Source organism: Pongo abelii, chromosome 8 (genome assembly GCF_028885655.2).
Source record: "Pongo abelii isolate AG06213 chromosome 8, NHGRI_mPonAbe1-v2.0_pri, whole genome shotgun sequence".
Taxonomy (NCBI): domain Eukaryota; kingdom Metazoa; phylum Chordata; class Mammalia; order Primates; family Hominidae; genus Pongo; species Pongo abelii.
Window position 1 is genome coordinate 57,768,318 of NC_071993.2, and position 14,446 is coordinate 57,782,763.

Below are 14,446 nucleotides of genomic sequence, written 5' to 3' on the forward strand. Positions count from 1 at the left end.
AACAGGCCATGAGCAGGCACTCGGCAGGCAACAGTGAATGTTCCTCAGTGGTTGAGCCCTGCCCCTCCCCTCTGACCGCTGAGGCTGCTTCTCCCTCCCTTTCCCTTGGTGGTTGATCTGTTCTGGTCTTGGAGACAGTGAGAGGACCTGGGTGGCAGGCCTGCCGACGGCCTCTGATCCGCAGGCCCTTTTTCCCTGTTTCCACCTCCTTCTCCTTCCACTGCCTGTCCCCACAGTGAGGCGTGTGTGCTGCCGTGGGGCACAGGCCTTGTGCTTGGCAAGGGTTAAGCATATGCAGGTTGCCCTCCTTCCCTGGGAGCCTCCCCTGGGGGCTTCTGCCTCCTCCCACTCCCTCTTCTGTTCTCTCATATCAAAGCTCCCACCAGGCTCAGTGGCTCAGGCCTGTAATCCCAGCACTTTGGGAGGCTGAGGCAGTCGGATCACTTGAGGTCAGCAGTTCGAGACCAGCCTGGCCAACCTGGTGAAACCCCTTTTCTACTAAAAATACAAAAATTAGCCAGGCGTGGTGACACGCACCTGCAATCCCAGCTACTTGGGAGGCTCAGGCAGAAGAATCACTTGAACATGGGAGGTGCAGGTTGCAGTGAGCTGAGATCATGCCACTGCACTCCAGCCTGGGCAACAGAGCAAGACTGTCTCAAAAAAAAAAAAAAGCCCAAAAACAAAAGACATCTCTGGGTCCCTCTCTATTTTCCAGACAGATCTCTGGCAAGTCAGGGACTTTGCCCAAGGTTGCCTAGCACATTGGCAGTGGATTCAGGGCCTTTGCCATGTCCCTACCTCATCTGAAGGAGTGCCAGGCAGCCCTTGCTCCAAGCCAAGTCTCCAGGAGCCTCCTGGGAGGTAGTACCTCCCCCATTTAGATTTATAGGGTGTTAAATGCACTATGGTGCACCAGATAGGAAAAATCAATCACAATTTCACTTCATTGCCGGATGGAAGAGGAGATTTACAGGCCAGATAACCCGCTCTTGGAAATGGGTGTGTCCATACATAGGGTGCCCAGATCCATTAGTGGCTGCTTTTAGCTGGAGGGCTGGGTCTGGGGAAGGGGCTTTCTGTTGGATGAGCAAGGGCTTCAGGTGGATGCAGCTCCCCCATCCCTGATCCCTTGGGAGAGTCGGGGACTCGGCTCTGAAAGGCTGTGGGCTGGTGGGAGCCCCTGTGCTGCTCCCAACTTAGGATGGGATGAGGAGGGGTGTGGTGGGGTGGACCTGTCACATCCATTGAACAAAATGTCTGTGCAGCTCCTGGCCTGCTGTGCAGGCTGACATTTAGGTACCGCATCTTAAACAAGGAGCAGGGGGCGACTGGTGAGCAACAAGGCCCCACTCTATGTGTGGACACCTGCAGCCTCATTCCCGGGGAGGGCAGAGGACATATGACTGGCATAGAACATTGTGTGTAGAACCAGGGTGGGACAGTCTCCCCTGAGATCCCTGGTAGCCAAGGGGACAAAGGCCTCTCACTCCACTGTTTAAGTTCCGTTCTGCGGATTGGTGGCTCTCTTGCCCAGGATGTCCATTGAAGACACGATGGTTGACAGGTCTCTGGCTGCCATGATGCCACCCCAGGCCCACTCTGTAGAGATGTGTTTGGGAAGGAGCATGTCTGGCTTTAGTATCTCCCACCAGGACCATTCTGTCAACTTCTACCCTGGTCCCTCTGCTGCCTCCTTCTTCCCACCTTGCTGCTCTCCCCACAGCCTTCCCTTACTTGCTTCCACCTCCATACCTTTCCTCTCGCTGTTCCCTTCACCTGCAACATACATTCCCTTCCTTAACTCAGCTCAAGGTCTCAGCTAAACCTGTGTGGAGCCCTGGAACCCAAAGCAGGAGATGACAGGGGCAGGAGGAGCCCTGGGCAGTGGTGGGAGGGGCAGGAGCCTCTGTGGCGCTTCATGTTCTGGGACAGTTAGGCAGTGACTGTTGAGCATACAGGAGCCTGAGTTCAGCTCTGGGGTCAGACAGGCCAGGATTCAGGACCCTGCCACTTAGTCCTTCTAGTCACCTGCGGAATAAGGTGGTCCCCAAAGTGCAAAAACAGCAGAGTTGCAGATCCCAGGTTGGGGAGAGAGGAGAAGAGCCACCCCAGGCAGGCATTGGGGCTGGGAAGGAGGGAGCCCAGCAGGTCTCCTGGGAGGGCCTGGGCCAGCCTGTGGGCTCTGGGACAGGCTTTTCAGGGCTGTGGTTTTACATGTGTGAGCTGCAGCAGCAGAAGCCCATTCTCCACACACCAGTGGACTCAGAGCCCCCATGTGCAAGGCTGGCTATGGACGTGGAGTGGGGTCCTCAGAAGCCCCGAGCTTCCTCTGAAGAGCCTCTTAGATCCAGGCTTTGGGGCACACACTTGGAGAATCTCTGCTTTAGCAGGAGGTGAGACACAGGCTGCCCCCAGAGGCCTGGGACTGAGATGACAGTTACTGGGGGTCATTCCTGGGACCTGAGCCTTCCTTCTCCTTTGCTCTCCCTTGGCGTTTGGAGATGCCTTTGTGCACACTCCAGCTTGCCTTATCTGACCTTTGCAGGGTTCTAAGGAAGGGATGAACCTTGTTGGACTCCAGGGGGTCAAGGGGAATCCTGGATGTTAGCATGAGAGCCCCAGATGAGCCTGAGCTGCTGTTCAGTCCTGCCACCCATCCTGCCTGGAGAGCCTGGGTCCAGGAAAGAGACCTCTGGAGTTCCTCGCTTTTGCAAAGGAAGCAATTTTTCACACAGGTAACTTTTTGGACTAGTCGATTCTAAGCAGACTGAAGACCCAGTCCTGAGTCCCAGTTTCCTGACTGTATAATGGGGGTAAAGAGGTCCTTGCCCTGGAAAGATGAGGCATTCCTATCTAGGGTGGACACACAGTGTGTGATTTCCTTTCTCCTCATTGGCCCATGGGGCACAGCTCTGGCCCGCATAAGCCCTCCCTCACCTGGGCTGCCCACCATGGGTGTCTGCACCGTGCCATGGGAAGGGTGCAAAGGAGCACAACAGTGGGTCTTGCCCTGGTGGCTGAGGCAAGCTGGTGCTGGAATTTTCCCTCTCCCTAACCTCGGGAAAACCAAGGAATGAATCAATAGAAGTCTCGAATTAATAGAATGAGCAATGCAAAAGATTGCTGGCCTGGGAAATTTAAAGTAACAACCCACGAGGCTACCAAGAGTAAAAGTAAACTAAAAAATACAGTAATATAAAAGAAGATCACATAAAATAAATACAAGCTGAGAAAGAGTAAAAATAAGATGAAAGAGGTTGGCAAGAAAGGGTAGTAAGGAAGACAAAGTAGAGACAGAGAATTCACATTCAACTGAAGAGCCAACACAGCGCTGGGAGAACAGATGAAATAAGCAATAAACAAGAGTGTTTAAAAAAAAAAACCGAAAAACAAAGCTGGCGTGGTGGCTCACGCCTGTAATCTCAGCACTTTGGGAGGCTGAGGCAGAAGGATTGCTTGAGTCCAGGAGTTCAAGACAGCCTGGGAAACATGATGAAACCCCATCTCTACAAAAAATGAAAAAAATTAGCTGGGCATGGTAACGTGTGCCTGTGGTCTCAGCTACTCAGGAGGCTGAGGTGGGAGGATTGCCTGAGCCCAGGAGGTCTAGGCTACAGTGAGACATGATCACATCAGTGTCCTCCGGCTTGGGTGACAGAACAAGACCCTGTCTCCAAGAAGAAACTGAAAACAGGAAAAACCCAATGGGTTAAGAGAGGAAGGCAGCAGTGAGATTTTCTGAGCTTGGATCTTGGCAGAAAGTGGGTTCCCTGGAGCCTGTAGTGACGGATGAGGCTGGCAGCAAGACTCCTTCCCAGATGCCTAGACTCTTTCCTGGGGGCTTGACCTTAAGACCTGGGTTGGCCTCCACCCTGTGTACATGGGACAGCTGGGTTCCATGCCAAAGCCTGCAGAGAATTCCCCAGGCTTGGACTTGATCTTTCTTTGCCAGCAGGGCCTGGGCCGAATCATCTTCCATATCACTGGTGGGCTCTGTGCTGAGGAGGGAATGAGGAAGATAGAGTTTTTGGGCCCTCCCTGGAGACGCATGATTCAGGAGGGGCACTTCTGCAGGGGTTGAGCACTGGTGGTTCCACATCAGGCAGGCAGCTCCTCCGGATTGTGCCCGGGAGGCAGGTCACTTGGAGGGCCAGGACTCCAGCTGGCCTTTCCTTAGTCCAGCTCTCGGATGGGGTGAGAAAGAAGGCAATGGAGAAAGGAAAGGTCTGCATTTCTAGAATGACAAAGCTTTAAGTCACAATGATTGTAGCTTCAAAGTAGACCACTGAGGCCTCTCTCTGCCTTGACATTTCACCTGCAGCTTCTGTGGCCAACTACTAGCGTCCAGTGTTGTTTCAGTTGAGATTCCTGATGAGCCCAGTTTTATCTTTTTGCACCCTCCTTCAATTTCCTTGTGTGTAAAATGGGATGACCATCTCCTCGGTAAGATGTCAGGTGGTGAGCACAGTGCCTGCATGTGGTAAGTGCTAAAGAAAAGTAATTAGAATCAGTAAAACTGAAGAACTCTTTAGAAAAAGCAGTCAGCTGTGCTGGCTGAGCTTGTGTAAAAGAAAGATTTACTGACTCAGTTTTAATTTCTGTGAATACACCTTTGTGTAGTGAGGAGCAAACCAAAAGGACTGAGCCTTGGGCCTGCCAGCAACTCACCTGATGCCTCTCTCTGGGCCTCAGTTTTTCTCTCTCTGAAGTGGATGTGTGTCATATGACCCAGAGATTTCTAATCTATCTTCTCTAGCTAGATTCTTGCATTAGGGGTGAACTTGTTCATTGGGTAGAGTTGCTTCCCCTGGTTTTGGAGAGGCGGCATTTGCAGCCCCAGAGGCTATCAGGGATAAGGGTGTTGGGCCAAGAATAGCTGGGCCAGGAGCAATAAACTGTTAAAGGGCTTGATGAGTCTGAGCAACTGACCAATAACATCCAATGCCGCTGGAACCTGGCAACTCCAACTTTAGGTGGCAGAGGATTAAACACATTTTGCCTCAAGGTGAGTCTGTACAGGTCCCCAGTGGACTCTGGGCCTGCCTTCCAGCTCTGTGAGGAACAGGAGCTGAGCAACTGCCTACAGTCACCACGCAAAAGGTGTCCAGGGGATTCTAGCCTGGATAGGAAAACTGGCTTGGCTGAGTGGACTGTCCCAGGGTGAGCATCTGGGAATGAGCATATGGGGATGGCAGACTTCCACACACCCTGGAAGCTGGAGGGGAAGGAGGCACCCAGGACAGAAGGTGAGGTTGCCCCAAGTCAACAACTTCCAGATGAGATCCACCTTGAGTCATGATCCTCAGATGCCAAGCCACAGGAACCTCATCACCCACCTCATCATCCAAACTGGAACTTGATGGAATCATTCCAAAACTATATGTTGGTGGGGTTGTCTTCTTAATACTTGGAAGGAGGTCTTAATACTTATCCCACTGAAATCATGTTACCTACACCTAGCAAAACATACATCAAAGAAAAACTTCTAACTGGGTATATCACATGCCCACTGTACTAACACACTGGAGAACCCCCAACAACAGGAGGCCCCAGGAGAATCCCTGACCCACAGGGACTTCAGGTCAAGACCACACCCACCATCCTTTCAAGGTGGAGACAGTGCCCGTAGGAACCAAACTGATGTATAATAAAACTCATCATTTATTTATCTTCTCCCTACAGCATTTCAGCCAGTGAATGGCAGAATTTTGCAGGAATGAGAATTAGAGGTGTAGAGGGTTTTGAGATGAGGGGTGGGTCGGGTTTCACTACTCAAGGACCCTAAGACAGGTTTTTGGAAGAAGTGTGTGTGTGTGTGTGTGTATGTAGGACCACACTCAGCCACTCCCATGGGCAAGTATGACATATGACTTCTCCTCTCTTCTTGCCCCCTGGCCTCCTTAACCTGGAAGTCACCTTGCTGGCTCATGGGATTCCTTGATACTTCTGCAATCCAGCTTCTCCGCTCCAACAGGCTGTCCCTGCCCAGCTGAGCTGGCCCACTCAGGGTTCCCTCACAGTGCTATGGGCCTCCACTGGCCCCCTCTGTACAGCCCATCCTCTCCAATCTTTCTTTCCAAAGTGAAATCTACCAATGCTTACTCTTTGGCTGGCCACATGAGAGACAGACAGACATACAGACATACACTTCTTTCTTTTTGCCTTGGCTCACCACTGTTCAATGCCTGGAAGCCTTATCTTCTCCCTTGGGAACCTCCACTCAGTCTTTACAACTGTCATCTCCTCCAGGAAGCCATCCCTGCTCTTCTTCCCAGGCTGGATCAGAGCCCAGGCATCTGAGCATACACAGCTCATTCATAGTCCCCCCCAACATTTAAAAGATGACCTGGTTAGGTGTCTGCCTCGCCCACTGCGTTGGGAGCTCTGGGCAAGGGCTGTGGTGGGAGCCTCTCCCCCTGGTGCGTGGCGGGAGTCCTGGGGCCCCTCCGCGGACAGCAGGGCCCGGGGACGTTCCCAGGCTTGCTGGAGGAGCAGCTTTCGAACGAGGCTCTGCCAGGTCCCAGACCCCAGGACGCTCAGCTCTCTCCTCGAAATCTTGGGGGTGCCACATGGAGCCCAGTCCCTTTCAGGCACGAGCCCACAACAGCTTAACGCTCTCTTTGGTGGTGGCCGGCCCGAGGCAGGCACCGGAGGCGGAGGGAGCCCTGTTCCGCTATGGCCGCGAGGAGCGGGCTCTTCGCCCGGGCTCGCACATGAAAGCTCCGTGCAGGGTCGGAGTCTGAGCCCGCCGGCCGCTTGGAAGGCTCCTCACGTCCAGGCGCCGCGGTCACGGCTGCGCCGGTTTCCGGCCATGAATTGGGCTTCAGAGTCCGAGCCTCCTGCCCGACTCCCGGCTGAGCACGCTGCCCACGGAGCGGGGGATGGGAGCCCGCCGAGGTCCGCGCGGCCAGCCAGGGTTCGAGCCCGCGGCCCGGGCTCTGCTGAGATGCTCGCGGCGGCCGGCCCCCTCTGGCTCCCCAGGTGTCCCGGGGCCTGGCCCGGCGCCCCGCCCCGGTCTCTCTTCTTGCTCCCCAGGTCCCACTCCACGAGGAACGGTCTGTTTCGGCCGGGGACATGACCCGAGACGCGCGGCTGCTGAGGTCGCCAGGGCGCTTCGGGAGCCCCTCGAGGGCAATTAGCGGCCGGCCCTCCTCCGTTCTCCCGCCCCTGGAGAACCGGAGAAGGAGGCCCGGACCGCCAGGGCTCGGCGCGCCGCAGCCCAGGCCGGTCCCCGCAGCTGTGACGGTCTCCGAGCGTCCCCCGTGCCGGGAGTGTGGAGCACCCGGCGCCCCCTCCGAGCCGCGAGCGGGCGAGCGCCGCGCGGCGAGGCTGAGGCTCCGCAGTCACGTGGTAGAGAGGAGGGCGGAGGGGAGGGAGGCGGGCAGGGAGGGGAGGGGGAGCGGAGCCGAGGGGGAGGGGGAGGGGAGGGGGCGTCCTCCGCAGTTCGCTCCTCGCCGGGGCTCAGACACACAGCCAGCCCAGAGCCGCCACGCCGGCCCGGCCGCCGCCGCCACCGCCTCAGCCTCCCCCGAAGCCGCTCTAGCCGCGGGAAGCGCCGCTGCCACCGCTGCGGGCCGCCCCCGCCGCGCCGGCCTGGGCTCAAGCTGCCAGCACCGCCGCAGCCGCCACCGGAGCCGGAGCGGGAGCCCGACCGCGCCGGGCTGGGCTGGGCTGGGCTGGGGCGGGCGCAGGGCGCAGGGGCGGGCGCGCGGGGGAAGACGCACGGGCGGGCTCGGCTCTCCCGGGGAGCGGCCCGGGACTGCACCGGGACCAGCGCCTCCCCGCTTCGCGCTGCCCTCGGCCTCGCCCCGGGCCCGGGCGGATGAGCCGCGCGCCCGGGGGACATGGAAGCGCTGACGCTGTGGCTTCTCCCCTGGATATGCCAGTGCGTGTCGGTGCGGGCCGACTCCATCATCCACATCGGTGAGCGCGGCTGGCGGCCGGGCCGAGGCTGGGCGGGGGCCCCAACGGGGCAGGGGGTGCGCGGCTTCCAAACTTGGCGTTTCCCTGGGCCGAGGGGCTCGGCGGGCGGTGCTCCCCCGAAGGGCCGCGCCGCGCCGCCCGGCGGAGGAGCTGTGCACTGGCCGCGCCGCGCTCCCGCTGGCTGCTTGCCGCTCCCCGGGGCTCCGATCTCCGCGCCGGGCCCCGCGGCCTCTGCCGACACTTAGGGCCGACGCTTCGGGGAACACCGGGATGGACGCGCGTCGAGACCCGCGCCCTTAGCGGGGCCGTTGGCGGGTCAGGAGGGCCCTTCTGCGCAGCTCAGAGCAGCGGGGGGCAGGGGGAGGCACGGCGGGGGGCTCGCCAAGTTGGCAGGGCAAGATCAAAGAGGCCGGACCGGAACCGTGTGTGAATGTGTGTGGGTGCGTGTTGTCAGCGTGTGTCGCTGTGTGCGCCTGGCACGGTGTCGGTGTTACTGTGAGAGGGTGTTGGGGTGTGTGGGGCCATCTGAGCGTGTGTTGGTGCGTGCACGACTGTCTGTCAGCCTGTTAGAGTGGACACAGTGTCTGCCTGCTTCTCCAGTGTGTGTCTGTGTAGCCCTCGGTGTATGTGTGACTGCGTGTGTATCTGGTTGTGGCGACTGCATCCCCATCCTGGACAGTCCCAGAGTTTTGCGTGGTCCAAGTCTTGGGGGCCCAGACGGTCTGGGTGGTGGGAACCAAGGGAAGAAGCGTGGGCAGCGGGGGGTAGGGGGATGCTGAGCGGGAAGAGATGGATAGAGAGAGAGAACCGGGAGAGAAGATGAGAGCGCAGAGGAGGAGGGGGCACGCCGAGGGGGAGTGGGCGCGCCGAGGGGGAGTGGATGCGAGTTGGGAGCAACACGGGAGGAATCTCGGGAAGTTAGGCCGAGTTGGGGGGCTGACAGCGGTCGCTTTGGGGGAGTCCCTCCGCAGTCGTCTTTCCGGAAGTTGGGAAAGACCAGCGAGCACAGGGAAACTGGGGGTTGGGAGGTGTTGAAGGCGAGGAAGACGGGACAGGGGGGGAGGGTGGGTGGTGGAGTGGGGTGGTAAGGACTAGGCCTGGGCTCGGAGAGCTACGATTCCCCCTCAGGGGCCCGTGACCAAACCTGCTTCCCGCCCTGGAGGGGTGCGGGTCTCGCGGTCAGCATTGCGGCGCCGGCTCCCGGTGTAGTGAAGAATCCGGGCCTCCCTCCTCCTACCCAGCCCCCAGCTCGAGGGATCACTGGGCCTAGCTCCGGGACCTCAGGGACCCTCGGGGCTTGGTGAAGCGGGATGTGGGTGGCTGACTCCAGAGCTGTCCAGGTTGCAGGACTAGGCTCGGGCTGGTCGCACTGATCTCGGCTGGAAGCGCAGGGTCCGCGGAAGCTGTGCTAGGCGCACAAAGCGCCAGCCGGAGGGCGCCCTGGAGGAGCTGTCCGCGGTTCTAGAAAGCCCTTCAAGAGCAGCTTCTTCTGGGACCTCCAGCTCCGCTAGATCTGAACGTGGAGGCGCCTAGGACACAGTCCCCTTCCCCCACTCCCCTCGACAGACATACAGGAAATGGGAGTGGGGAAGGATGGAGAGTACGAGGCTGAGCTCAGGGCGCCGGGCCGGGCAGCGTCACAGTCATCCAAGCTGCAGGCCATCCGAAGCCCCTGCCTAAGGAAGACCCCTCTGCGCAGGAAAGCCAACTGTAGACCTGCTTCGCTCAGCTCCACTCAGCAGGGGACGTGCATGGAGAAAGGACCCATCATTCTGTCCTGGGATTTGGGTGGGGGACACCACCCTCCCGGGGAACTTCCTGGCTCCTGGGATGGGATTTATGGAACCATGTCAAGGCATTTGGGCGCTGCCTGGGGCCACCCCAGCTTGGCTTAGTCCCTTGTGTGGGGCATGGCTAGGACATGTGGTGCCTTGGTTGTGAGACACGTGTGTGACCTGGTGGCAGCCTGTGGGGTGTGCATGTGTAACTCATGTCAACTGTGTGCACGTGTGCGCTGAGGGCTGGTGGGGGGAGGGGAACATATTCCTGTGCGGGTGGAGATGGGAGAGCCTTAATCTACCCCGCCAAGCTGAAATCCCAGCTCAGACTTCCCACCACCTGGCAGTCATCGGTCTGCGAGTGCCTGGACCCTCGGGCCAGGGGAAGCGGGGAGAAGGTACTTGTCCAGGTCCGGTCTTGATCCCTTCTCTCCTCCAGGTGCCATCTTCGAGGAGAACGCGGCCAAGGACGACAGGGTGTTCCAGTTGGCGGTATCCGACCTGAGCCTCAACGATGACATCCTGCAGAGCGAGAAGATCACCTACTCCATCAAGGTCATCGAGGCCAACAACCCGTTCCAAGCTGTGCAGGAAGGTGAGTGACCGCTGTGCCCAGGGCCCACTGGGACACGGCCTGCGAGGCGTCGCAGCAGTGGGCACCGGCGGGGTTGGGACAAGCTTTGGCTGTGCAGGGCACCCTCTGTTCCTCGGCAGCCGCGGTGCCACGCGCGGTGGCGCGCCTTCCCCGGCCCACCTAGGCAGCGGCGCCGGGACTGCTCTGCGCTGCGGGCCGGCACGGAGAGCCTGCGAGCGCGGGGAGCTGGGCTTCTTGCGGGTTGCGTGGCCCCTTTCGGGCTGTGTGGGCTCAGGTGTGCGCCCAGCGCGGGCTGCGCAGGCGTGCGTGGCTCGGGGCCGTCTTTGTTTCTTCGTGTTTGGGGGTGGGCGTGTCTGCGTGCCGGGTACCTGTGTCGGGCGCACCTCCCCTGATCTCAGTGGGCCGGTGTTTTCCTCGCTTCGAGGTGAGGAGCGCCCAGCGGCTGGAGCCGGACCTGTCTCCTTCTCCCGGGCATAACCTGGTAGGCGCGGCGTTTCGCGCCCCGCGGCCCCCAGAGCCTCAGCCCCGCGCTTCTCTGCCGCGCTCCTCCACCAGGTTTGGAAGAGCCGGTTTCTCTCTCGCTGTCCGCGCCGCGGGCGGAGGCGCCGCCGCCTGGGCCGGAGGTGGGCGCTGTTCACCCAGGAAAGGAGCGGAGCTGGGCCAGTCCGGCTGCGGGGAAATCCTAGCCTGCGCCGGGGCCGCCCTTGTCCACAGCCAGTGCCCACGGTCGGGCCCCGTGGCAGGCGCCACAGGTGCGAGGCAGGGCGTTCACGACAGCAACCCCCTCTGCGTTCCCTCCTCTCTGCTAGTCCCTCCCCTTCAACCTTTCAGCTCGGGAACCCCTGTTCCTTCTCCAAGCCTCCAGATTCCTGGTTAAGGCCTAAGGCTCCGCCTCTGACACTTACCCAGCTTAAGTCCCTTCTCCTTCCCTCTGCCTTGCTCCACGCAACCATGGGGACTCTGGGGCCAGGGCCCCTCAGTGCTGAGGCAAGTTAGTGGCGCAGGATGCAGGGATTCCTTGCTGGAGGAACTGGTAGAGAAGTGTAGAGGGAGCAGTGGGTGTAGTGGGAGGTGGGCTGGCTAAGAGCTCCTGGCCGGTGCTTTCTCCTCAAGCACGTTGAGCCCAGAGTCCTCCTGCTGCTTTGGTACACATGGGTTGCTAGTCTCCCTGGTGCCTGCAAGGACAGGATGCCTCGATGATGGCTCTGGCCTGGGTCTGGGGGGTCAGAGCTGGTGTTGGGGAGGTCGTTTTGTTGGAAGGAGGAATTCTGGGGGTCTCCTATTCTTGGGTGCAGCAAAGGAAGGAAAGGGGCCAGCTCTGAGGGCAGGGACAGGGGACTACTTCTGGGGACTGAAGGTCCAAGGATTTCTTGAGGTGGTTTTACAAACCGGGAGTCCCAAGTGTTTTCTCTTAGGGGGGGTGAGGCTAACACTGCCTATTATGGGAGCTGCTGCTTCCAGCTGTGACAGATGTCCATTGTCAGATGTCTGTTGAGGTACAGGGAAGAGGAATTCCTGCCCTTCTTTGGTGTCTGGTCATGTCCCACCAGCAGTCTCTGTCTCCAGACGCCCCCTGCCTCTGGACTTCTTTTCAGTGTGCCCGTATCACAGCTCCTTGCAGGTGCTTGGGGTGGGCTCCAGCCAGGGGAGGGCAGGGCCTTCTTAGCGGAAGGAACCCTAAATGGGGTGGGAACCTGGGGTGACAAGCTACAACTTTCATAGTGCCACCTGTTCCCTTGACACTGGCTCCACAAACCCCATCTCTGTTGACATTCATTCTTCGTGCTCGGGAGCTGAAGCCACAGTTTGGAAGCACATATTTTCTGGACCCAGGAGCTCACAGTGTGGTGGGGACCCTGCCTGTGTTCCATGTCTGGTGACACACCTCTGTTGGCTCCCCTCTGCAGTGTTGAGTATCCAAGCTCATTCATTTTGCCCCTGAATGATGCCCGTCCACTCCCATCAGCAGTTCCCCAGGGACTAAACATGATGCTCTTGCACAAGGTTGCTACCTTATGCAGGTAACACACAAGGATGAACCGGCCAGCTGGTTCCTGTGACACCTGGAGTACAGGGTCTGAAGAGGTCATCTCCATTAAAAGGAGAAGCTGTCACACAGCTTTAACAGATTTTGCCATTGGGTGTGAAAATCCTACTGTTGTAGATGTGCTGATTTATTTTTTTAAGAGGAGCCCCAAATCTGGACCTTAATGTAAATTTTGATTTAAAGCTATTGCCAACTAATAAAATAATGTAAACAACACAGTACAAGCCAAACAAAACATAGCTATGGGTGATTCAACCTGTAAGCGCCCCAAAGCAACTTTGTCCTGGGGACAAAGGTTCCACCCAGGGGCCTTTTCTGGGTCTTGGTTTCTCTGTTTGTATAGTTGGAAAAATGTGTCAGGCTCTAAGGATGGCAGACTGACACGGTCTCTGTGGGGTGTGAGAGTGAGTGTTTCTGCATGTCTGGAACTAGGGAGTTAGATTCTTGGTTGACAGTTGTCTAGGGAGAGAGACACTGGCCAGGTATTGTTGGTGGGCTGCCTGCTGCCCAGAGAGTTTGTGCTGGTGAAAGCTGGCATGTACTTTCATTTTATGAGTCTGGTGGACTGAAATCCATTGTTATCTTGTGACCTTGCATAGCCCTTGGATGCCTACAAGGGATGGGAGGAGCCTGCCCTGGAAGGCCTCTGTGAGGGGCAGAGCAGTGCTCAGCAGCCTCCTTTTCCCTTGCCTGGGGCTCTGCTGCAGGTGCTCAGCTCTCTGGATGTCCTTCCTTGGATGTACTCTGTGGGGTGCTTTTCCATCACTGGGCTTGATCCCTGCTTGATGAATGCCTTATATCTCACTGCTGGGCCTGGACATCCATTGCAGCAGGACATGGGTTGTCGATACAGGCTGAGTAGGAAAGAAAAAGACTTTTAGTAGGGGAGTGGTCAGGGATGGAGAGCCAAGGCGGATGGGGGCTTGGTCTCCATCATTGACTGGACAAGCCCACAGTGACCTCTCAGTGGAGTGGTGCTGTCACTGTTTTGGTCTGAGAGGCAGTGCCATGCAGTGATAAGAGCTTGGTGGAGCATAAAGAGTTTCAGTTCCCATCTTGCTTGTCTTCACTCACCGTGTGACCCTGGAGCCCTGCTCTGAGCTTCTGTTTCCAGATCTGTTCAAAGGGAATAATCATAGGATTTGCCTCATGGGATTGTGAGGATTAAATGAGATGAGACATGTGTAAATCATCTACATAAGGCCTGCGGTGGGTGTTCTGTAAACAGTAATTCCCTTTCCATTCCTTGACCCAACTGTGAATCCATCTCAGCTTCTCCTGAGGCCGTTGATATTTTCAGCTACATTATTTTTTTAAGCTAGTGAATTCCTTGAGAGAGGACCTAAACTGACCTTTTCATTTTTAGCTCTTACTTTTTTCCCTGATTATAAAAGAAATGCATTGCTGCAATGAGCATGTATTAATATAAAAATATAAAAAAGAAAAAGGGCAATGTGTGCTTATTATATAAAATGTGGAAGGTACAGGAAAGTGTCAAGAGGCAGAATAAAATCGCTCTGAATTGCACTAGTGTTATTTCCTTCTAGTCTTCCCCCCACCATTGTATTTTATAAATTTTGAGAGCTCCCATTCTGTTCAGTTTTATATCCTGTATTTTTTTTTCCCATTTAACATCATTGGCCTTTTCTGAAATCACTATGAACTATTTGTAAACATTACTTTTAGTAACTGCATACATTTCTCAATATTCAAAACTTTTTTTTTTAGAAAGGGAACTATTTATGCTGAGATATGCAGAATCAAATATTCCTGAACAAAACAAGAAACTTGACCTGGATATGTTGGTCCTAAGATTTATACTTACAATTTCTTCAGGATGACTTTTAACAAGCTCCTTACAAGCACTGCCTTTTAGGACATTTGGTCAATTTATGGAAAAGAATGGATCACACAATAAAATATCCATTTGATAAGGATTGAAAGTTAGCAAATAACTCAGAAAGGACATTTAAATCTCTAAAATGTTGTATCTTAGATTTAGCTGGCAAAGTCCATATTAACAAATAGTGTGAAAATTTGTCTTCTAGATACTAAAGGAGATCCTAATTTGTTAAATAAAAAAAAAAATTTCAGATTGTT

General features: G+C 56.5%; 1 protein-coding gene across 3 annotated transcripts in view; it reads left to right on the forward strand.

The window, feature by feature from the left end:
• Nucleotides 1-7,444: 7,444 nt before the first annotated feature.
• GRID1 (glutamate ionotropic receptor delta type subunit 1) overlaps nt 7,445-14,446 on the forward strand; it is a 793,647-nt gene continuing 786,645 nt past the window's right edge. The window contains exons 1-2 of one of the 3 annotated variants that reach the window (XM_024253748.3): nt 7,445-7,926; nt 10,144-10,299. In XM_024253748.3, the coding sequence (XP_024109516.1) occupies nt 7,848-7,926; nt 10,144-10,299 (235 nt within the window). In that variant the 5' untranslated portion in view covers nt 7,445-7,847. The remainder of the gene's footprint in view (nt 7,927-10,143; nt 10,300-14,446) is intronic. The other 2 variants (XM_054522339.2, XM_063727589.1) reach the window with 2 other exon arrangements.